Raw genomic sequence first — 23,460 nt, forward strand, 5'->3', positions numbered from 1 at the left:
GCTTTGGCACCCTCATTGCCCCAATATGTCTCTGTCAAAAAAGAGAAAAGTGGACGCAGAGAGCAGAGTGTTCCAAGAAAAATTGTCATCCTTCTATTTATTCACGGAATTGAATGGGAAAGCTGTATGTTTGGTGTGTTCACAGCATGTTGCAGTGCTGAAAGAATATAACCTTCGTCGCCACTATGTGAGTCTTCATGCCGACAAATATGACAACTTTCAAGGACAGCGGAGAAGAGAGAAGGTGAATGAACTGTTGGTGGGTCTGAAGAAACAGCAGTCTGTGTTTACTCACAGCCGAGACATCAGTGACGCTGCAGTGAAAGCTAGCTACCTCATTGCTAATGAAATCGCAGTGGCTTCAAAACCATTTAGTGAGGGTGAATTTGTAAAAACATGCATGATGAAGGCAGCAGAGATTGTGTGCCCTGAAAAGCACCAGGCTTTTGCAAATATCAGTCTGACAAGAAACACAGTTGCAGACAGGATTTCCGATCTTTCAGTGGATTTGGACAGCCAGTTGAAGCAAAAAGTAAAGTCATTTATTGCGTTTTCGGTTGCAATTGATGAAAGCACGGACATTACAGATGTTGCACAACTGGCCATTTTTTCATCCGCGGAGTTGATGACACATTGACCGTCACCGAGGCGTTCGTGCCGATGACAGATACAACGACAGCAGCTGATATTTTCACTACACTCGTCGGCGCGCTGGACAGGGTCGGAGTGGACTGGTCCCGCGCTGTCAGCCTGGCTACAGATGGTGCGCCTCAATTATCGGGAAAAAAGCAGGCGTTGTGACAAAGTTCAGAGAGAAAGTGTAATCTGCAAATGGAGGACGTGATTTTTGGACTTTTCACTGTATTTTGCACCAGGAGGCTTTGTGTTGCAAGTCATTAAAGATGGATAACGTCATGAATAAAACAAAGCTGCGCTCAAGGCTCACGCACAAGCACTTGAATCACATCCTGAAGTTGGCTGCCACTCAGGATGTGACGCCTGATATTGATGCGCTGGTGAAAGCTAAAAGATGCCAGGTATCAGGAGTCAAATAAACTATGCAACCCCACTTCAAGTGCTGCATGAGACACCCTGATATAGTTCTGTGATCTGTGATATACTTCTGTGAATCACTGAGGCATTGTGTGTTTGTGTGTTGTTTGTCCTCAGAATTTCAAATAACTTGAGGTGTTTTATGATTAATAGTGATGTTGTGCTTTTGGACACACTGTCCTCAGGCTCCAGCTTTATGTTTATATGTTTTTATGTTGATGTGCTATTGTTTTTAATTGATTTTATTTTATTTGTATATTTAACCTATTCTTGACTCTGTGGTTCTTGCACTTGTTTGGGGAACAGGATTTCATTATTTGTATCTACATTTCTGCCTGAGAAATGACACCCTGATATAGTTCTGTGATCTGTGAAACAGTTATGTGAATCACTGAGGCATTGTGTGTTTGTGTGTTCTTTTTCTTTAGAATTTTCAAATAAACTTCAGGTGTTTTATGATTAATAGTGATGTTGTGCTTGTACTATTTTGGACACACTGTCCTCAGGCTCCAGCTTTATGTTGATAGTATTAAAACAAAGAAAACAATCTGAAGTTGTTGTTTTTAAGTTATATATACACCATGATTTTACCGGTCCGGCCCACTTGGGAATAGATTTTCCTCCATGTGGCCCCTGAGCTAAAATGAGTTTGACACCCCTGCTCTACAACATTCGCAGAGTACGACCCTACCTTACACAGGAAGCGGCACAGGTCCTAATCCAGGCACTTGTCATCTCCCGTCAGGATTACTGCAACTCGCTGTTGGCTGGGCTCCCTGCCTGTGCCATTAAACCCCTACAACTCATCCAGAACGCTGCAGCCCGTCTGGTGTTCAACCTTCCAAAGTTCTCTCACGTCACCCCGCTCCTCCGCACACTCCACTGGCTTCCAGTTGAAGCTCGCATCTGCTACAAGACCATGGTGCTTGCCTACGGAGCAGTGAGGGGAACGGCACCTCCTTACCTTCAGGCTCTGATCAGTCCCTACACCCAAACGAGGGCATTGCGTTCTTCCACCTCTGGCCTGCTGGTCCCCCTACCTCTGCGGAAGTCAAAACTGTTCGCTGCTCTGGCACCCCAATGGTGGAACAAGCTCCCTCACGACGCCAGGACAGCGGAGTCACTGACCACCTTCCGGAGACACTTGAAACCCTACTTCTTTAAGGAATACCTGGGATAGTATAAAAGTAATCATCCTTCTACCCCCCCCCAAAAAAAAGGTGTAATTAAATAAACAAACAAAAAAATATATATATACAATGGGGAGAACAAGTATTTGATACACTGCCGATTTTGCAGGTTTTCCTACTTACAAAGCATGTAGAGGTCTGTAATAATCATAGGTACACTTCAACTGTGAGAGACGGAATCTAAAACAAAAATACAGAAAATCACATTGTATGATTTTTAAGTAATTAATTAGCATTTTATTGCATGACATAAGTATTTGATACATCAGAAAAGCAGAACTTAATATTTGGTACAGAAACCTTTGTTTGCAATTACAGAGATCATACGTTTCCTGTAGGTCTTGACCAGGTTTGCACACACTGCAGCAGGGATTTTGGCCCACTCCTCCATACAGACCTTCTCCAGATCCTTCAGGTTTCGGGGCTGTCGCTGGGCAATACGGACTTTCAGCTTCCTCCAAAGATTTTCTATTGGGTTCAGGTCTGGAGACTGGCTAGGCCACTCCAGGACCTTGAGATGCTTCTTACGGAGCCACTCCTTAGTTGCCCTGGCTGTGTGTTTCGGGTCGTTGTCATGCTGGAAGACCCAGGCACGACCCATCTTCAATGCTCTTACTGAGGGAAGGAGGTTGTTGGCCAAGATCTCGCGATACATGGCCCCATCCATCCTCCCCTCAATACAGTGCAGTCGTCCTGTCCCCTTTGCAGAAAAGCATCCCCAAAGAATGATGTTTCCACCTCCATGCTTCACGGTTGGGATGGTGTTCTTGGGGTTGTACTCATCCTTCTTCTTCCTCCAAACATGGCGAGGGGAGTTTAGACCAAAAAGCTCTATTTTTGTCTCATCAGACCACATGACCTTCTCCCATTCCTCCTCTGGATCATCCAGATCGTCATTGGCAAACTTCAGACGGGCCTGGACATGCGCTGGATGGAGCAGGGGGACCTTGCGTGCGCTGCAGGATTTTAATCCATGACGGCATAGTGTGTTACTAATGGTTTTCTTTGAGACTGTGGTCCCAGCTCTCTTCAGGTCATTGACCAGGTCCTGCCGTGTAGTTCTGGGCTGATCCCTCACCTTCCTCATGATCATTGATGCCCCACGAGGTGAGATCTTGCATGGAGCCCCAGACCGAGGGTGATTGACCGTCATCTTGAACTTCTTCCATTTTCTAATAATTGCACCAACAGTTGTTGCCTTCTCACCAAGCTGCTTGCCTATTGTCCTGTAGCCCATCCCAGCCTTGTGCAGGTCTACAATTTTATCCCTGATGTCCTTACACAGCTCTCTGGTCTTGGCCATTGTGGAGAGGTTGGAGTCTGTTTGATTGAGTGTGTGGACAGGTGTCTTTTATACAGGTAACGAGTACAAACAGGTTCTTAAAGAAAAACTAACAGGTCTGTGAGAGCTGGAATTCTTACTGGTTGGAAGGTGATCAAAAACATATGTCATGCAATAAAATGCAAATGAATTACTTAAAAATCATACAATGTGATTTTCTGGATTTTTGTTTTAGATTGTCTCTCACAGTTGAAGTGTACCTATGATAAAAATTACAGACCTCTACATGCTTTGTAAGTAGGAAAACCTGCAAAATCAGCAGTGTATCAAATACTTGTTCTCCCCACTGTGTGTGTATATATAAAACAAATGAAAATTAATAACTCTAAAAATTTACAACTTAGAAAAATATATATAAAAAAATAAATGTGTAAAGTGGTTGTCCCACTTGCTATCATAAGGTGAATGCACCAATTTGTAAGTCGCTCTGGATAAGAGCGTCTGCTAAATGACGTAAATGTAAATGTAGAGCTGGAATGACAGGGCGGCAGGTATGGGCGTTGTGCCAGTAACCGAAAGGTCACTGGTTTGATTCCCCGTGCCAGTGGAAAATCTGTCGATGTGTCCTTAAGCAAGGCATACCCAATTGCTCCTGTAAGTCGCTCTGGATAAGAGCGTCTGCTAAGTGACTTAAATGTAATGATTCATTATTCTACATGTCAGAATATGTTGTGAATATGTAGATTAGAACAAACTGGCCTGTCTGAACACTCCACAATGTTGTGTCCTGCTGCACGTGCACCTGTTGAGTGCTGAAAACCAAGAGGACACATTTGAGTTGAGAAAAATCATGTTTAATAAACACTATAGCTCTGAGCATTTATTGAAACATCAGCATCATACGAAACCAATGTTTTAAGAGTTCAGCACTGTGAATAGAAACATTGTTATTTATTGACTCATTCAAAGCCTCATTTGTCACATCATCAATGTGTCAATCTTCCTGTGAAGTCCTTTTCAAACACCACTAACATCCTAATGACAGATGGTCCTTCTCCAAATGTACGAGATACACATCAAGATTGTGAGATCTAGAGTTCATTCACAGAGACAAAGGACTGTGGGAAAGCTCTTTCTTACAGGAATCATACAAAAATAAGTAAATATGTAAAAAAAAATGTTTTAATAAAAACTCCACTTTGTCCATGACAGCCAATAGAGGCTCATCATAACACACCCCTTCTTACATGTGTCTCTTGGGGTCAATCTTCTCCAGGTGAACCAGGGGCTTGAGCTGCTCAGCGAAGCTGCGCATGTCCTCCGACATGGTATCCTGGCCCGCGGGGGCCAACACACTGAGCTCCACCAGGTAGGAGAGTGACAGCGGCTCAGTGTTCTCTGTATTCCCGGGGACCAGGATGCGTGACAATTTACTCACTACCACTTTGAGCACGCCTCTGCGGAAAATGTGGCCCTTGGCTACGAACTCGTGGTCCATGCGGAAGCCCATCTCATTGAGGAAGTCGGGCAGGCTGTGCGAGGCGGCCACATCCACACAGTTGCGAACCAGCGCGTGGCGGGACTTGTCGCCCACCTCCGGCTGGCCCAGGTAGCGCAGGTGCCAGGGCACCGTGGGGTGGGAGAGGGAGCGGCGGGCACGCAGCAGGAACGGGTTGCCCTGCTGGCCCTTCAGGAGGTAGACCAGCTCATGGTCGGCGAACGTCTCAGGTTCCATGTTGTCACAAAGGCCCCGGAGGCGGTGCAATAGGCTTTCGAGGGCCTGGTCCAAGACGCTGCCTGAGTGGCGACATGACAGAACGGTGTCAGCACTATTACATTTACAAGCGTAGCTTGAAATCAGGGTAACTTGCCATTTTGACTTTTTACAGTGAATTGAAATGCCAATTCAAAAATGTAAAAGGCCTCCATGAAAATAGACAGCACTTTTCAATTACTATATCGCAACTAACTGACACTGACTTGACTAAGCCACAGCACAGGGGCTGGTATAGGGTCTTCAGCTGAACATACTTACATTGAATATGATCAGGATATATTTTCAAGACCCCTACAAGATACCCAACCACACTTCAAACACCCAAATACAGAATACCAAATTGGTACGCCTGCCCTACTGGAGACGCTAGCATCTCGACCGAGGCAGACTCACCTTGCAGCAGGTACTCCATCATGTTGATTGTGCCCCCCGTGATGGGCAGCACTGAGACTGGTGGGGCCTCCATCACTCGTCAGTGTGAGACAGGTAGCTAGAGCAATGGGAAAAATTAAAATACCTCAATCAATTCGTGTTACATAGACTAACGTTATGACTATAAACAGAATTTCTTCATGAATGCATCTCTAACCTACCCAATTTTCCTGACTGGCTAAGCTAACAGGCTAGTTAGATCTAGTTTAAACAGACAGTGACGTTAGCTGATTTCATTCAAACAAATAGCTAGCTAGCCAGTTAGCAAAATAAGCTACAGAAAAAGGGCAACAACTCATCGATAAGAAAAGGTTACTGAGAAATAATGAAAAAATGCACTAAACTTACCTTATGTATGGCGGCTTGGACTGCCGCGTATCTGCTTCTTCCTTCCCAAACTGCCACTGCAGCAAGCTAACTTGTAATCATAGCGAAATAAGGTTAAATTGAAGCTAGGTTGCGAGGCAGCTACAAATAAACGTTTTCAACTTTCAAAAACAACAGCTACACACATGCCACTTATCAGCAGTGAGAGAATGGCTAGAGTTGAGCCCGTAGGATGGGGGAGGAATAGCTCGCTAGCTATCTAGCTTTTCCCCCTGATCCGCGCATGCGCATTGCGCAACGGTTTGGAGCATGGGGCATTCAAGAACGGAAACGTTGTAGAGTGTTCTGAAAGTAACTCAGTGGATCGATTTTGAGTTCAAAATGTCACATTTCAGCAACTTGTTTACAAGTATGTCACAAATGACATGTATAGACATCTAAATACACAGGCTTTATGCTTTTTGAGATAAAAACCAGGCTTTCTTCCTTTTCTTTTTACAGTGATTTAAAGGTTAAAAGTACAGAAGTGCTTGACACAGTGCAATACCAATTTGAAATACAAACAAAAGGTTATGCCATAATGTGATTATATTACTTTTTGACATAGAATATAAAACCAACCAATTCAAAGCCTACAAATAATTCCCAACAACAACAGTAGGCCTTTTTGGCATTATGTGTGCCTGAGCAAAATGGATTTTTTTTATTTAGGCTATTACTCCTCTCATCAGTGTCATTCTTAGTTCCTAGACCCTGATATGACTATACACACACTCATTGTCATTTCTGATGTCATCTCTCTGTTGGTGTCTCCTGATAACCAAGGATGAATAAACAAGTGTAGTTTCTTCCTCCTGTTGAAAGGAGATGCATAGATTTATGTACATAATACTATACTGCTGTGCAACTAATCATCATCATCATCATCATTATCATCGTTTTAACAAGAATAATAGTAGTACTGTAGGCTAGATAAGATAACTTACAAAGCTGGTCCCCTGGCCACCAAAGAGAAGTTGATTGGCAGAAGCTTAAACATTTGAACAAACAGACATACATTATTTTAAAAAGTATTCCCATTAAAACAGATAGGGCCTCAAACTGCATACCATCTCCAAACAATTGTATTAATCTTGTGATCTCCCCATCTTCAAAGATAACAATACGGAATATTTCTCCAACCTGCTAGTATTCTCCATTTGAAATGGCGTAATATAAACAGTGCCAGTGCAACAAGGAAAAGGCACACAGCTGCAGAGACTCCAGCTACTGTTGATGCCAGACATTGAGTTTCTTGGTTATCTGGAGGAGTAGGCTCATTGTCTGTAAAAGAGGCAACAGTGTTGTGTAGTGTTACTACAGAAAACGCTGGTAGTGAAGTATCTCACAATCCTGTTGATGTTAGAGAACATGTGGAAAGTCAGTGAGAACTACTCAACACTTTTGGGTCTCACCTATGCTTTTGTTGGTGGTGTTGTTCAGAGCGGAGTCAAGTGCGTAATATGTGCTGGTATTCACATTTTTAGTTACTTCATGCATAAAACCACTGCCTGCCACAGTCGTTATTACTGGCATGTGAGATTCTAAATAAAGAGATAGATGGTTAGGGTGAGCTGTAAACTAATTTTAGTGTAGACGATCAATCTACTTGCAAATTATCTCCAATTATAATAGGCTGACTAACCTTTTTCAAGAACCACTGAAGTGGACAATCCATATGTCGTCTTGTCATTTGTATACAATTCACATGAGTATATTCCTTGATCCTTCTCTGTAAAAGGGCTGATTACCAGTGAACGATTCCTTAAAACACTCTTTCTATGCCATAAATCTTGGGAAAGCATATGTAGGCCACTTTTATCCTCATGAAAAATCTGGGTGCGGCGCTGACCAGCATTGTTTGTACTGTAAAACCAGCTAAAAGAGTCTGGATGATTTTCATTACTCATGCAGGGTATCAACAATTTTCTCCCAAGTGGTATGCGAAGAGGACTTGAAGATTCTACAACAGATTGATAAAAACAATAAGAAAGTACAATAGCATTACATGAAAGTATTGTTTATAAAGTGTTTATAAAAGGTTAATATGTAAGGAATGGATGAATAAATTATGGATTGATGATTGAAATAGTAATCAATTTATCGTATACCTATAGAAAACAATAACAACATAATGTTAATTCAGCTTCATCAATAGCCTAAACAAATCACACAATGCATGTCCTATTTGATTAAACTGATTAGCAGGTTTTCAACGTCCAGAGAGAAGTTTGAATATTGAAATGTAATCCAATCAATGAGTAATCGAAAACATATCTTTGTACGTTTCTGTGGTACATCTGTATACTAATTGTTTGGCTGTATAACAGTGTACAATAAGGTTAAACACTGTATAGCCTTATGAATTTTCAATAAAGGCCAATACATATGTGAGAATTTTAACCCCCAGGTAGTTTCACTCAGCTAATTATTGAGCGATATTAATGTTTTTGTAAATTACAGACACTTACCTGATGTTGGAAATGAGGCCCAAACCATAAATACAATAATTATGGCAGAGGTAGTGATCATGATTACAATAAACACTGTTGAGGCAGAGATTAGTCCCTACTTTAGCATTGTATTTAAAACAGCCACAAGTAATCCGCTCTAAAATGTGTAGGCTACAGGCCTAAGCCGAAACTGCCACTTAATGTTTGTAATTTAAAGCTGTAGGAAATTAAGCAGAAGTTACCAATCACAAATCTAACAGTTGACTCAGTATGAAACAGAAATAAGAAATAATGCTTTACATAAACATTTATCAACACCTCCCACACAGATGTTTCCTCTGAACCAATGGAATAGACTGTGGTGTAGGTGTCAGTGACACAAAATGGGGTCCTTGACTAATGTGGTCTGTAGCTCCATTTTCCATCAGCGAGTTTGCATGCAGCTTCTTGCAAGGCATTAACACCAAAGGTGAAAGCTGATGTGTTAATTGAGAGCATGTCATTAGTCACTAGGCTTATCAGCCTTCATTGGAAATGTTGGTTCCCTTGCGTTGCAATTGCTGTTAGATACAGTACCGGTATGTTTCGGCCTAGATCAGGGGTGTCAAACTCATTTTAGCTCAGGGGCCACATGGAGGAAAATCTATTCCCATGTGGGCCGGACCGGAAAAAACAACAACTTCAGATTGTTTTCTTTGTTTTAATACGATCAACATACAACATAAAGCTGGAGCCTGAGGACAGTCTGTCCAAAATAGTACAACATCACTATTAATCATAAAACACCTCAAGTTATTTGAATGTTCTGAGGACAAAGAACACACAAACACACAATGCCTCAGTGATTCACAGAAGTATATCACAGATCACAGAACTATATCAGGGTGTCATTTCTCAGGCAGAAATGTAGATAAAAATAATGAAATCCTGTTCCCCAAACAAGTGCAAGAACCACAGAGTCAAGAATAGGTTAAATAGCACATCAACATAAAAACATATAAACATAAATCTGAAAGCGTTGCTCAAACTCCCGTAACAGTCCAGTTATTTTATCTTTGAACCGCTTCATGTCTGCCACATGTTGGGTCGCGCACACATTTCTCAGACAGGGGAAGTGAGCTGCATCACCACCGGCAAGTTGCGTCTCCCACAATGACAGCTTCAACTTGAAAGAACGTATGCTGTCATAATACTGCGTGACAACTTTGTTGCGCCCTTGCAGCTGTTTGTTCAAGTTATTCAGGTGCTCTGTAACATCCACCATAAATGCAAGGTCCGGCATCCATTCTGCGGAATGAAATTCTAACACTGGTTTGCCCTTTTCTTCCATGAACTGTTCAATTTCTTCTCGTAAATCAAAGAAACACCTCAGCACAGCACCTCGGCTTAACCATCTTACCTCAGTGTGGTATGGCAGGCCATAGATGTGGTCTTTCTCTCTGAGAAGGCTGTCAAACTGATGGTGATTCAGGCTTCTGGATCGGATGAAATTAACAGTTTGGATGACCACCTTCATGACGTTATCCATCTTTAATGACTTGCAACACAAAGCCTCCTGGTGCAAAATACAGTGAAAAGTCAAAAAATCACGTCCTCCATTTGCAGATTGCACTTTCTCTCTGAACTTTGTCACAACGCCTGCTTTTTTCCTGATCATTGAGGGCGCACCATCTGTAGCCAGGCTGACAGCGCGGGACCAGTCCACTCCGACCCTGTCCAGCGCGCTGACGAGTGCGGTAAAAATATCAGCTGCTGTCGTTGTATCTGTCATCGGCACCAACTCCACGAACTCCTCGGTGACGGTCAATGTGTCATCATCTCCGCGGATGAAAAAATGGCCAGTTGTGCAACATCTGTAACGTCCGTGCTTTCATCAATTGCAACCGAAAACGCAATAAATGACTTTACTTTTTGCTTCAACTGGCTGTCCAAATCCACTGAAAGATCGGAAATCCTGTCTGCAACTGTGTTTCTTGTCAGGCTGATATTTGCAAAAGCCTGCCGCTTTTCAGGGCACACAATCTCCGCTGCCTTCATCATGCATGTTTTTACAAATTCATCCTCACTAAATGGTTTTGAAGCCACTGCGATTTCATTAGCAATGAGGTAGCTAGCTTTCACTGCAGCGTCACTGATGTCTCGGCTGTGAGTAAACACAGACTGCTGTTTCTTCAGACCCGCCAACAGTTCATTCACCTTCTCTCATCTCCGCTGTCCTTGAAAGTTGTCATATTTGTCGGCATGAAGACTCACATAGTGGCGACGAAGGTTATATTCTTTCAGCACTGCAACATGCTCTGAACACACCAAACATACAGCTTTCCCATTCAATTCCGTGATTAAATAGGATGACCATTTTTCTTGGAACACTCTGCACTCTGCGTCCACTTTTCTCTTTTTTGACAGAGACATATTGGGGCAATGAGGGTGCCAAAGCACATAATGTTAAAAGTTGAAGCCGTAATAAATATCGCGGGCAAAACAAAGTAGCTCATTGGCTGCACGTGCTTGACCTACTTGCTCTGCCCCGGTATAAACAGTTTGCTTGCTTAACACAATTGCTATTGCGCCATCCAGTGGACGCAATTGGAACAGCAGTATATTTTATTGAAAAATTGCAGCGCATTTTTATACTTCCAAAAAAAAAAAAAAAAAAAAAAACTTTTTTTTTTCAAAATCATCTCGAGGGCCGGATTAAACCCGTTTGCGGGCCTGATCCGGCCCGCGGGCCGTACGTTTGACACCCCTGGCCTAGATCTTTGCCATTATGTTGTTATTCAGAGAGGGATAGCCAATCAAAGGGTTAACAGGAAGTCAACATGTGCTACCTGACTACAGTATATCATCTATAGTTAGGGCGGCAGGTAGCTTAGTGGTTAAGAGCGGTGTGCCAGTAACCGAAAGGTCGCTGGTTCAAATCCCTGAGCTGACTAGGTGAAAAATCTGTCGATGTGCCCTTGAGCAAGGCACTTAACCCTAATTGCTCCTGTAAGTCGCTCTGGATAAGAGTGTCTGCTAAATGACCATTTATTATATTATAGTAGAGGTTGATGGCCAATGACCAACATTTGGTTGTATTTTCTCTTGGGGTTCCCCAAGGTTGTGTGTTCTCCTGATAATATAGAGCTATAATCAGTCATAATGACTGTCAGGGGGAAAAACATGATTCGGATATTTGCAGAGCTGAATATTTGAAGATATCAAGGATTTAAGAATAAACATTAATTAGATACATCAAGGTAAAGAATTGGTAGGCAGTGCTGTGTCTGCTCTTGTAGGCGGGACTCCGCCCCTCACAATTTCTCCCCAAATGACCTCAAACCACCCACCCTACTCTCTTCTGGTTCTCGCAGTTATGTCACTCACCAGACCTTAACCTTTTGTTGTAAAAGTTGTCAACGGTAGCCTCGGCAGTTAGACGTCCATTGCAATGGAGTTATTTGAAACGTTGACGCTGGATTCCTATCGCATTCATCACTTGGTTGCAATATTTAGCTTGGTCTATGTTATTCTTAAAATCGCAAAACTTATTGTCAAAAGGAATGAATGGATTCGGGCGCTCGAGAAATTCCCAGGACCACCAAAACACTGGCTTTTCGGGCATGTCCAAGAGGTAGGTTAAAATAAGAATTTCTTGAACGTGCACATTGAGTGACTGCAACATTGTAGCATCAGCTTCAGAGGAAAGTTTCGGCGTTATACATGTGCATTTGCTGCTGTATAATATAATTGCATGTTTTCTATGTTGTCTTGCAGTTTAAACAAGATGGGACCGATATGGATAAGGTTGTCCAATGGGGAGAATCGTACCCCCTTGCATTTCCAATGTGGTTTGGTCCATTTGTTTCCTTCCTCAATATTCACCACCCAGATTATGTCAAAACCATCCTGGCATCAACAGGTTGGTCTCTTTGAAACGATAAGACTCATATCATTATTTAAACTAGTTGCATCTATTTAATGTCTATCTATGGAATCTCACTACATGTGATATAATACCTGTTTCACTCTTTCTTAATAGAGCCCAAAGATGACCTTTCATATAGATTTCTTATTCCATGGATAGGTAAGGTTGCATTGTCTTTGCCATAATCACATATGCTACAAATATTGAACCAACAAAATTAGATTCTATATATTTAACTGCAGATATTTTAAGAATATACATTTTCTAATATTCATCCTTTTGGATATGATGGGTGCAGTTCCGGTTTTCAATAACATTATGACCCATGCCACTTAGGCAATTATACAGTTATGGTTATAATGTATATTCTTTAGTTCTATTCTTTTGCATGAACCTACAACATATGCGTTTCTCAGGATGTGCTCTCTGTCTCTTTCTCTCTCTAGGGGATGGTTTACTGGTGTCTAAAGGTCAGAAATGGTTCCGCCACAGAAGACTCCTGACACCTGGCTTCCATTACGATGTTTTAAAGCCCTATGTCAAACTGATGGCTGATTCTGCCAAAACTATGCTGGTGCGTTTTGTTAGCTCTACCAGAATTACTGTATAGGTTGACAATCATAGCCTATTTGGGGGGAATTTCTGGATACAAAAAAGCTAATTGCATAAGAGTTAACGTTACATACAGTGGGGAAAAAAAGTATTTAGTCAGCCACCAATTGTACAAGTTCTCCCACTTAAAAAGATGAGAGAGGCCTGTAATTTTCATCATAGGTACACGTCAACTATGACAGACAAAATGAGAGAAAAAAAATCCAGAAAATCACATTGTAGGATTTTTAATGAATTTATTTGCAAATTATGGTGGAAAATAAGTATTTGGTCAATAACAAAAGTTTCTCAATACTTTGTTATATACCCTTTGTTGGCAATGACACAGGTCAAACGTTTTCTGTAAGTCTTCACAAGGTTTTCACACACTGTTGCTGGTATTTTGGCCCATTCCTCCATGCAGATCTCCTCTAGAGCAGTGATGTTTTGGGGCTGTCGCTGGGCAACACAGACTTTCAACTCCCTCCAAAGATTTTCTATGGGGTTGAGATCTGGAGACTGGCTAGGCCACTCCAGGACCTTGAAATGCTTCTTACGAAGCCACTCCTTCGTTGCCCTGGCGGTGTGTTTGGGATCATTGTCATGCTGAAAGACCCAGCCACGTTTCATCTTCAATGCCCTTGCTGATGGAAGGAGGTTTTCACTCAAAATCTCACGATACATGGCCCCATTCATTCTTTCCTTTACACGGATCAGTCGTCCTGGTCCCTTTGCAGAAAAACAACCCCAAAGCATGATGTTTCCACCCCCATGCTTCACAGTAGGTATGGTGTTCTTTGGATGCAACTCAGCATTCTTTGTCCTCCAAACACGACGAGTTGAGTTTTTACCAAAAAGTTCTATTTTGGTTTCATCTGACCATATGACATTCTCCCAATCCTCTTCTGGATCATCCAAATGCACTCTAGCAAACTTCAGACGGGCCTGGACATGTACTGGCTTAAGCAGGGGGACACGTCTGGCACTGCAGGATTTGAGTCCCTGGCGGCGTAGTGTGTTACTGATGGTAGGCTTTGTTACCCAGCTCTCTGCAGGTCATTCACTAGGTCCCCCCGTGTGGTTCTGGGATTTTTGCTCACCGTTCTTGTGATCATTTTGACCCCACGGGGTGAGATCTTGTGTGGAGCCCCAGATCGAGGGAGATTATCAGTGGTCTTGATTGTCTTCCATTTCCTAATAATTGCTCCCACAGTTGATTTCTTCAAACCAAGCTGCTTACCTATTGCAGATTCAGTCTTCCCAGCCTGGTGCAGGTCTACAATTTTGTTTCTGGTGTCCTTTGACAGCTCTTTGGTCTTGGCCATAGTGGAGTTTGGAGTGTGACTGTTTGAGGTTGTGGACAGGTGTCTTTTATACTGATAACAAGTTCAAACAGGTGCCATTAATACAGGTAACGAGTGGAGGACAGAGGAGCCTCTTAAAGAAGAAGTTACAGGTCTGTAAGAGCCAGAAATCTTGCTTGTTTGTAGGTGACCAAATACTTATTTTCCACCATAATTTGCTAATAAATTCATTAAAAATCCTACAATGTGATTTTCTGGATTTTTTTTTCTCAATTTTTTGTCTGTCATAGTTGACGTGTACCTATGATGAAAATTACAGGCCTCTCTCATCTTTTTAAGTGGGAGAACTTGCACAATTGGTGGCTGACTAAATACTTTTTTCCCCCACTGTATTCTGCCAACTGTATTAGAATGCTGTATAGGTTGCCAACTGTATTTGGAGGGAAATTCTGCATGAACAAGCTAAATGGGTAATTTAATAAGGGAGTAATGTACTATGAGTATGTCACTGTCCATCTTGTGCAAATTGACTATGTCTGTCCTCTTTCTGTTCCAGGACAAATGGGAGACTCACTCAAAATCCGACGAGTCATTTGAGTTATTTGAGCATGTGAGCCTCATGACACTGGACAGCATTATGAAGTGTGCCTTCAGCTCCAACACTAACTGCCAGACAGTGCGAGGGGGAGAGAGGTCAGTCAGTTAAAGGTTTTTAACCACTGCATCATCTGTTATTTACATCTGCCCATGTTGAATATCCTGTCTTGTCAGTGTAAATGATATATAAATTGTAAGCCCCAACCCAATACTACCGCTTTTCTTTCTTGTCCTTTAAATAGGGCCCAGGGCCCGTATTCACAAAGAGTTTCAGAGTACGACTGCTGATATTGGATCAGATTTTCCTTTTAGATCCCAATTAATATGATTATATATAGAGGGAACCTGATCCTAGATCAGCACTCCTACTCAGAGACTCTTTGTGAATATGGGCCCAGAGGTTTCCGGGCCAGATGACATGATCAGGAAAAACTCAGGGCCCTGCGAATAAGCAATGATTGAGAGTAACTTATACTTTTCTGTTGTTTTTCTCTCGTGTCAGTGGAACCAACTCGTACATCAAGGCTGTGTACGAGCTCAGTGATCTGGTGAATGTCCGCTTCCGGACCTTTCCCTACCACAGCGAGTGGATTTTCCAACTTAGCCCACATGGGTACAAATACAGGAAAGCATGCAATGTTGCACACAGTCATACAGGTGCGTTCTGTGAATGAAGGTTGACATTATTATCTTAATCCCCTTATTATCAATCAGCTCTGAAAACATTTACATGTATGAATTTGACAAAGCAAATATACCCTGAAAAAGCAGCATGTATGCATTCGCCTTGTGGAGTATGCATGTATGCATTTCCCATTGATTATACATATTGTATTCATGTACAGCTATAGGATTAACCATGTTATAACCATGTCATGAGAATGACCTATGCTGCTGCTGCTATGTCAGATGCTCTCCCATGATGTGTTTCTAGGGAGTTTTTCCTAGCCACCGTGCTTCTGCTGATGTAAAAAGAGCTTTATAAATACATTTGATTGAACATTTGATTGATGACCTCTGTTTGTAGAGGAAATCATACGAAAGCGAAAAGAAGCCTTGAAGGACGAAAAGGAACTGGGCAGGATACAGGCTAAGAGAAACCTGGACTTTCTGGATATACTGCTCTGCGCGCGAGTATGTCACACCTCCACACTATTATCCACTATTATGCCATTTATGCAATCATCTAACCAGGTCATTAGTTAAAACGGCTACATTGGCGATGATATATTATGTCATTGAATGAAGCCAAATCGAAAAGAAACTCGTATAATTTATTTTCTATTCAGTATATTCTCTCTCCATGCAACTGCTAACACTATAGCCTGAGTGCCAGTTTGTTTGTGCTATCCAAATCCTTGTCAGTCATTGTTATGCCAAACACATGGCTTGGCTTGACAATGAGCAATGGAGTTGGCAGGAGCACAAACAGATATGGGACCAGGCTAGTAACACTATAGGTGTGTAAGTTATACCTTTTCCATAAAATGAAGCCAAACAAGGAACAACATACAAGGATATGATTGTTCCTTATGGTTTTCAATCCAGGACGAGGACCAGCAGGGGCTGTCGGATGAGGCTATCCGAGCGGAGGTGGACACCTTCATGTTCGAGGGCCACGACACTACTGCCAGTGGGATCTCCTGGACCCTGTACAGCCTGGCCTGCAACCCGGAGCACCAGCAGATCTGCAGGGACGAGGTCATCAGCGCCCTGGAGGGGAGGAACACCATGGAATGGTAGGTTCTACTGTCCAGGGCCCGTATATATAAAGCGCCTCAGAGTAGGAATGCTGATCTAGGATCAGCCCCCTCCTCCTCCCCTTCTTATTCATGAGGATTTAAAAGGCAAAACTGATCCTAGATCAGCACTCCTACTCTAAGATGCTTTATTAATACGAGCCCTGATTTACTGTCCCGAACATGTTGTATGTTAGATATGCATTCATTTGGCTAGAGGAGAGTGACATGGAGTGGAAGGCTGCACTGTCCAAATGTATTGTTCAGCGATCATGCTGTGGGGTGTATGTTAGATATGCATTTAAGTTTCAAGTTTTTATTTGGTTGTTTTACGGTCCGCAGTTTACCTGGTATTCAGCTATTACATGGTAATAATAGTTATATGTAAATTACTATTTTGTTACTTTGGGGATCATTTAACCTTTTACTGCAGTGGGCTAAATCAGGGTCACCCAGAATGATTATTGGTAGTCTTAAACAAATCTACTTTGAAACAAAAGTATACACCTCACACACATGGTTATGGGTTTAAGGAAAATAAGACACCTGTACCATGTCATATACAGAATTGAAATGTTTTCAATTTTGAGTTTACATCTCAATATTACACTTTATATACGTCACAGAAGACTGAAATATAACAAAATAGTTTGACATAGAAACACCAGATTTTCGTCATAAAAAAAAAAGTATTAATAGCATTCCACCCATGAGGCCAAAGAGGGCGCTTTTGGTCATTGATTGCAGCTAAGGGTTACACAACCACCAATAGGCTCCATGTTTGGAACTAGTTAACAAAGCCGTTCCTTTATTTTAGATATAGTTAGAGTAAATGAGGGGAAATCAGCCTGTATTTGCTCTTAGATTGGAGCCACACAATACATTGCAACGTGTTTACTAAAAGAGAATTGATATAAAGAAAATGTTCTGTATTCTTTAGGGAAGATCTCAGTCAAATACCGTACACAACCATGTGTATAAAGGAATCCCTCCGCCTCTACCCTCCCGTACCCGGGATGTCCAGGAAGATAACCAAACCCATGACGTTCTTCGATGGGAGGACTGTGCCTGAAGGTAAAGGTACAGTGGGGAAAAAATGTATTTAGTCAGCCACCAATTGTGCAAGTTCTCCCACTTAAAAAGATGAGAGAGGCCTGTAATTTTCATCATAGGTACACGTCAACTATGACAGACAAATTAAGGGGGAAAAATCCAGAAAATCACATTGTAGGATTTTTTATGATTTTATTTGCAAATTATGGTGGAAAATAAGTATTTGGTCACCTACAAACAAGCAAGATTTCTGGCTCTCACAGACCTGTAACTTCTTCTTTAAGAGGCTCCTCTGTCCTCCACTCGTTACCTGTATTAATGGCACCTGTTTGAACTTGTTATCAGTATAAAAGACACCTGTCCACAACCTCAAACAGTCACACTCCAAACTCCACTATGGCCAAGACCAAAGAGCTGTCAAAGGACACCAGAAACAAAATTGTAGACCTGCACCAGGCTGGGAAGACTGAATCTGCAATAGGTAAGCAGCTTGGTTTGAAGAAATCAACTGTGGGAGCAATTATTAGGAAATGGAAGACATACAAGACCACTGATAATCTCCCTCGATCTGGGGCTCCACGCAAGATCTCACCCTGTGGGGTCAAAATGATCACAAGAACGGTGAGCAAAAATCCCAGAACCACACGGGGGGACCTAGTGAATGACCTGCAGAGAGCTGGGACCAAAGTAACAAAGCCTACCATCAGTAACACACTATGCCGCCAGGGACTCAAATCCTGCAGTGCCAGACGTGTCCCCCTGCTTAAGCCAGTACATGTCCAGGCCCGTCTGAAGTTTGCTAGAGTGCATTTGGATGATCCAGAAGAGGATTGGGAGAATGTCATATGGTCAGATGAAACCAAAATATAACTTTTTGGTAAAAACTCAACTCGTCGTGTTTGGAGGACAAAGAATGCTGAGTTGCATCCAAAGAACACCATACCTACTGTGAAGCATGGGGGTGGAAACATCATGCTTTGGGGCTGTTTTTCTGCAAAGGGACCAGGACGACTGATCCGTGTAAAGGAAAGAATGAATGGGGCCATGTATCGTGAGATTTTGAGTGAAAACCTCCTTCCATCAGCAAGGGCATTGAAGATGAAACGTGGCTGGGTCTTTCAGCATGACAATGATCCCAAACACACCGCCCGGGCAACGAAGGAGTGCCTTCGTAAGATGCATTTCAAGGTCCTGGAGTGGCCTAGCCAGTCTCCAGATCTCAACCCCATAGAAAATCTTTGGAGGGAGTTGAAAGTCCGTGTTGCCCAGCGACAGCCCCAAAACATCACTGCTCTAGAGGAGATCTGCATGGAGGAATGGGCCAAAATACCAGCAACACTGTGTGAAAACCTTGTGAAGACTTACAGAAAACGTTTGACCTGTGTCATTGCCAACAAAGGGTATATAACAAAGTATTGAGAAACTTTTGTTAATGACCAAATACTTATTTTCCACCATAATTTGCAAATAAATTCATAGAAAATCCTACAATGTGATTTTCTGGATTTTCTTTTCTCATTTTGTCTGTCATAGTTGACGTGTACCTATGATGAAAATTACAGGCCTCTCTCATCTTTTTAAGTGGGAGAACTTGCACAATTGGTGTCTGACTAAATACTTTTTTTCCCCACTGTATACATTTAAAAAATGTTGCGTTGTGATGTACTGAAGGGGTAGTGGGTCAGAATCAAACCCGACACTGATAGGTATATTTGCTGTAGGCAGTGGAACTAATGCAACAGATAGGCAGAGTTAGCTAGCATCCCTGCACTGTGGTTCACACTGTTGTTTAATTACTTATTTATTGGGTAACACTTTACTTGACACCCCCCCCCTATCTCGGACTCTACTGATAGCTACATTATTGAGGATTTTTTAAAAACTTTCTGTGCCTGTGATGTGGTTGTCCCACCTAGCTATCTTAAGATGAATGCACTAACTGCAAGTTGCTCTGGATAAGAGCGTCTGCTAAATGATAAAAATTAAATTAAATTAGAATAAAACAATTAATTAATCAAAATTAAACATTAATTAATTACAATTAAACTAACCACTACACCAACCACTCCAGGCCATGCGGGGGACTTTTTTATTAATATTTTTAAAGGCACAATGGCATCTCTGTGCCTTAAGATGAGGGCGTAACGGGTTGCAATGGAGTCCTCCGTAACCTTTGCCTCAGTCACCGGCTATACCAAATTAAATATTAACTCATGTTTGTTTGTCTCCAGAGCCAGTTCTCCTTATTACATTGTGATCATGTCATCAACTAGCTAGTATGTCGAGACTAACTGGAACTTCTTATAATCAATCAGTGTGTTTATTCATCTTTTTCATAAACAATGACATATTTTCTAGTGCCAGTTTCTTGGACACACATTAAGCCTAGGTAAAGTAAAATGTTCATTGGAGGTCCTCCATTTAAAGTGCTTTTTAGTCCAGGACTAGGCTTAATCTGTGTCCTGGAAACTGGCCACTAGTATTATTTATATCAAATGAATTGGTGCTGTTGGAGCATTCTCACCATGTTCTTCTCATCGTGTTTATTACTGCCAAAAACAAACAAAAGTCTGTCCAGATAGTGTCTCTTTCTGCCTCAACAGATGGATCCTTTTGCAGCATGGACAATATTAGCACTGTCCATAGGGAAAAAACAGATGTCAAGCACTAACACTGTGTAACACTGTGGAAATATAATTGATCAATTTTCCCCCTCTAGGTTGTCTTGTTGGAACCAGCATTTTTGGCATTCATAGGAACGCAACCGTTTGGGAGAACCCTAACGTAAGCACACCATCTTTATAAACACAATTTTCTCATGAACATTTCACTGGGTTAATATAATTCATGATTAGTAGTAGAAGAAATGCTAGCTTGAACAGCTGAACATGCGTCATAAAATCATGTGTTTGTGATCACAGAGGACAAGGGCTGGAGGAAACAACAAGAGGCTGTTGCTGACTTAGTTTGTAATGAAATCCTTGTGACCTAGCAGTAAGCCCATGGGTCTGATTTTGACTATTCTATCGCTATATGATTCAGGGTATACACAATAGGGAACTGAAACCAGTTTCAAGGACCCTTTATACAAGCCTGGTGGCAGTTTGTCTCACCAGCCGGGTTTGTTTGTGCTGTCTTACCAACTCATATGGTCATGTTTGCAGTGACAATGAACAAGACAACACAAACAGATTTGGGACCAGCTGTCTACCTATATACAGTCTTTTCCACTGTTTCTATTTACTATTTGTCTCTCTTCTGTTTTGTATTCTCGTAGGCATTCGACCCACTCCGATTTCTGCCTGAGAACTCTGCAAAAAGATCACCCCATGCCTTTGTCCCCTTCTCTGCTGGCCCGAGGTTCGTTACCACTCCAGCACCATGTAACTCAGACACTATTTAAGAGAGCAGCATTGGCAGCAGGGTTTGGTTCTCACATTACTAGTCTGGGACTAGGATGGAAGCATAGAGCTATTCATTTACCTGACTGGATTTTGGAGCCCTTGATGCCTGTGACCTAGATCCAACCTAACTATAATAACTCCCATTGTTGTGTCAGAGGGGGGTTGGACCTAGCATGGTCCCAGATCTGTTTGCGCTGTCTTGTTTGGCTTGACAATGACAGTAGGAGTTGGCAAAATAGCACAAACAAATCTGGGATCAGGCTAGATCCCATCCCCCTCTGACACAACAGTAGTTATTATAGGTCTGTAGAAAAGGCACAGGCTGAACTCACTTCAAAGAGCTGTAGGTTGTCTGTCTGATGATATGGTAATGTTTTATTATGTAAAAGAGCTATAAACCTTTAATCATCTAACTGCATAACTTATTTATTACACAGGGTGAATGTATAGTAGTTCTACAACTAAATGTATAGCCTACTGTGCAGGACTGGCATTGGTGATATGTACAAATAACACTTCATTTATTCATTATGTCGTCCATGTCCTCTTCTCCCTCTATAGAAACTGCATTGGGCAGAACTTTGCCATGAATGAGATGAAGGTGGTGGTGGCACAGACACTGAGGCGATATCAGCTGACCGAGGACCCAATGAAGAAACCAAAAATGATTCCAAGACTGGTGCTCCGCTCACTCAATGGGATCCATCTGAAAATCAAACCTGTCGATCTTGAACCATAAGGAATGTTATAGTTGCAATTTTATTATCAGACATAGGCTACTGTTTACGGATTGTTCATATAAATGTGTTTTTAACATGCTAATACGCCAGGAAATGGGAAATTTACATTTTACATTTTAGCAGACGCTCTTATCCAGAGCGACTTACAGTTAGTGAGTGCATACATTTTCATACTGGCCCCCCGTGGGAAATGAACCCACAACCCTGGCGTTGCAAGCGCCATGCTCTACCAACTGAGCTACAGGGGACTAATGTTAGATTTAAGGAATATTTTTCAAATATTAACTTATCTCAAAGCTGTATTCAGAATTTTAATTTAAATATCCATGTAAAGGGAATTTTATAGAATGTCGTATACAAAGATGAATTTAACACTAATTTGTAAAATACACTATGTTACTAATATTTTGCCAGTAACTAACTTCCTAAATGTTGTTAGTTTGTCCTTTTGACATATAGCCTATGGTAAGTCAATGTCCCTTGTCAGTGATGTGACATTTTGAAAAGGAATAGACATAGGATTGAATTTTTAATGTTATTCTCAGTATTTCAAATAAACGTGGCTTGCAAATCACTCAGGAAATTGTTGGTGTAATCCATTCATTTGCGTTCTCTCAAATCAGTGTATTTTCAAGACAGGTCGGTTGAGAGTGTACCTCTGTACCTGTAAGAATAATAAGAGGCCTTATAACATGATTTCTCTTTGTTGGCATATTTGTTACCCATAACATATCCAAGCCTATATGGTTTACCTAGCAACAGTTTGTATTTTGTATGGTGTTTCCAGCACGCTACCCCACGTAACTTAAAACACTTCTTCCCTTGCTGCCACTTGACTCTACATAGCACTTAAAGGGATAGTTCACCCAGATTACAAAATTAAATATTTGTTTCCTTACCCTGTAAGCAGTCTATGGACAAGGTATGACAGCAATCCATGCTCTGGATTAGTTTCCCTGGCACTGTTTCCACACGCTATCCCATTCAAGTCATGGGACCGATATTAGCATGTTTCACACATCATGTTTAAATCATCTATAAGTGAGCTTGAGCTTCACAATCAATTTGAGATACTTTTGGACGACTTGGACATGATGCACAAGGAATACTAATATCAGTCCCATGACTTGAATGGGATTTGTGCCACAAATGCTAATACTGTGCCAGGGAAACTCAACCAAAGCATGAATTGATGTCATACCTTGTCCATAGACTGCTTACAGGGTAAGGAAACCAATGTGTCATTTTGTAATTTGAGTAAACTATCCCTTTTACAATGCTTATCATTTTGTATGGTAAATCCTACCATATGGTGATGTGAATATATTATTTCCTTGTTGTGGTGATTTGGGGAACAAACTTAACAAAAATACAGAAAAATAGATGGTCGGAAACCCTCTGAGAAAGCAGTGGACAAGCAAAATGATTCAAATGTCCACGCCCATCCACAAAACCAGTGCTTTAATACTACAGGGAGTTTGCTATGTGATGGACAGGTCACTGACCTTAACTATATTGTTGTTAAATTATTCTAAGCTTGACTTGTTGGACTGGTATTCATAATGACTAGAA

General features: G+C 41.7%; 2 protein-coding genes across 3 annotated transcripts; one reads left to right on the top strand and one right to left on the bottom strand.

Annotated features, from left to right (window-relative positions):
- Positions 1-4,363: 4,363 nt before the first annotated feature.
- LOC121562367 (mediator of RNA polymerase II transcription subunit 18) lies at positions 4,364-6,349 on the bottom strand. The gene is made up of 3 exons (XM_041874669.2): positions 6,083-6,349; positions 5,696-5,792; positions 4,364-5,322 (listed from the first exon to the last, which is right to left on the bottom strand). The coding sequence occupies exons 2-3, from the start codon at positions 5,766-5,768 to the stop codon at positions 4,769-4,771; spliced, it is 627 nt and encodes a 208-aa protein (XP_041730603.1). The 5' UTR covers positions 5,769-5,792; positions 6,083-6,349; the 3' UTR covers positions 4,364-4,768.
- A 5,532-nt stretch (positions 6,350-11,881) lies between these two features.
- Positions 11,882-22,462, top strand: LOC121562361 (cytochrome P450 4B1-like). 2 transcript variants are annotated; one of them, XM_041874657.2, is made up of 12 exons: positions 11,882-12,166; positions 12,310-12,454; positions 12,575-12,619; positions 12,907-13,034; positions 14,912-15,048; positions 15,455-15,609; positions 15,980-16,086; positions 16,501-16,691; positions 17,632-17,771; positions 20,464-20,528; positions 21,022-21,104; positions 21,710-22,462. In XM_041874657.2, the coding sequence occupies exons 1-12, from the start codon at positions 11,984-11,986 to the stop codon at positions 21,885-21,887; spliced, it is 1,557 nt and encodes a 518-aa protein (XP_041730591.1). In that variant the 5' UTR covers positions 11,882-11,983; the 3' UTR covers positions 21,888-22,462. The 2 variants fall into 2 exon arrangements, with proteins under 2 accessions (XP_041730591.1, XP_041730593.1); XM_041874659.2 differs by having other exon boundaries at positions 11,883-12,166; positions 17,632-17,765.
- Positions 22,463-23,460: the final 998 nt, after the last annotated feature.

This window comes from Coregonus clupeaformis, chromosome 17 (assembly GCF_020615455.1).
Source record: "Coregonus clupeaformis isolate EN_2021a chromosome 17, ASM2061545v1, whole genome shotgun sequence".
Taxonomy (NCBI): domain Eukaryota; kingdom Metazoa; phylum Chordata; class Actinopteri; order Salmoniformes; family Salmonidae; genus Coregonus; species Coregonus clupeaformis.

Bases quoted from the DNA above. Each gene is read 5' to 3' on its own strand.
- LOC121562367 (XM_041874669.2), bottom strand. From the start codon at position 5,768: ATGGAGGCCCCACCAGTCTCAGTGCTGCCCATCACGGGGGGCACAATC. The intron at 5,323-5,695 runs GTGAGTCTGCCT...GTCGCCACTCAG, and splicing joins GATGGAGTACCTGCTGCAAG to GCAGCGTCTTGGACCAGGCC.
- LOC121562361 (XM_041874657.2), top strand. From the start codon at position 11,984: ATGGAGTTATTTGAAACGTTGACGCTGGATTCCTATCGCATTCATCAC. The intron at 15,610-15,979 runs GTGCGTTCTGTG...CTCTGTTTGTAG, and splicing joins TGTTGCACACAGTCATACAG to AGGAAATCATACGAAAGCGA. The intron at 16,087-16,500 runs GTATGTCACACC...TTTTCAATCCAG, and splicing joins ATATACTGCTCTGCGCGCGA to GACGAGGACCAGCAGGGGCT.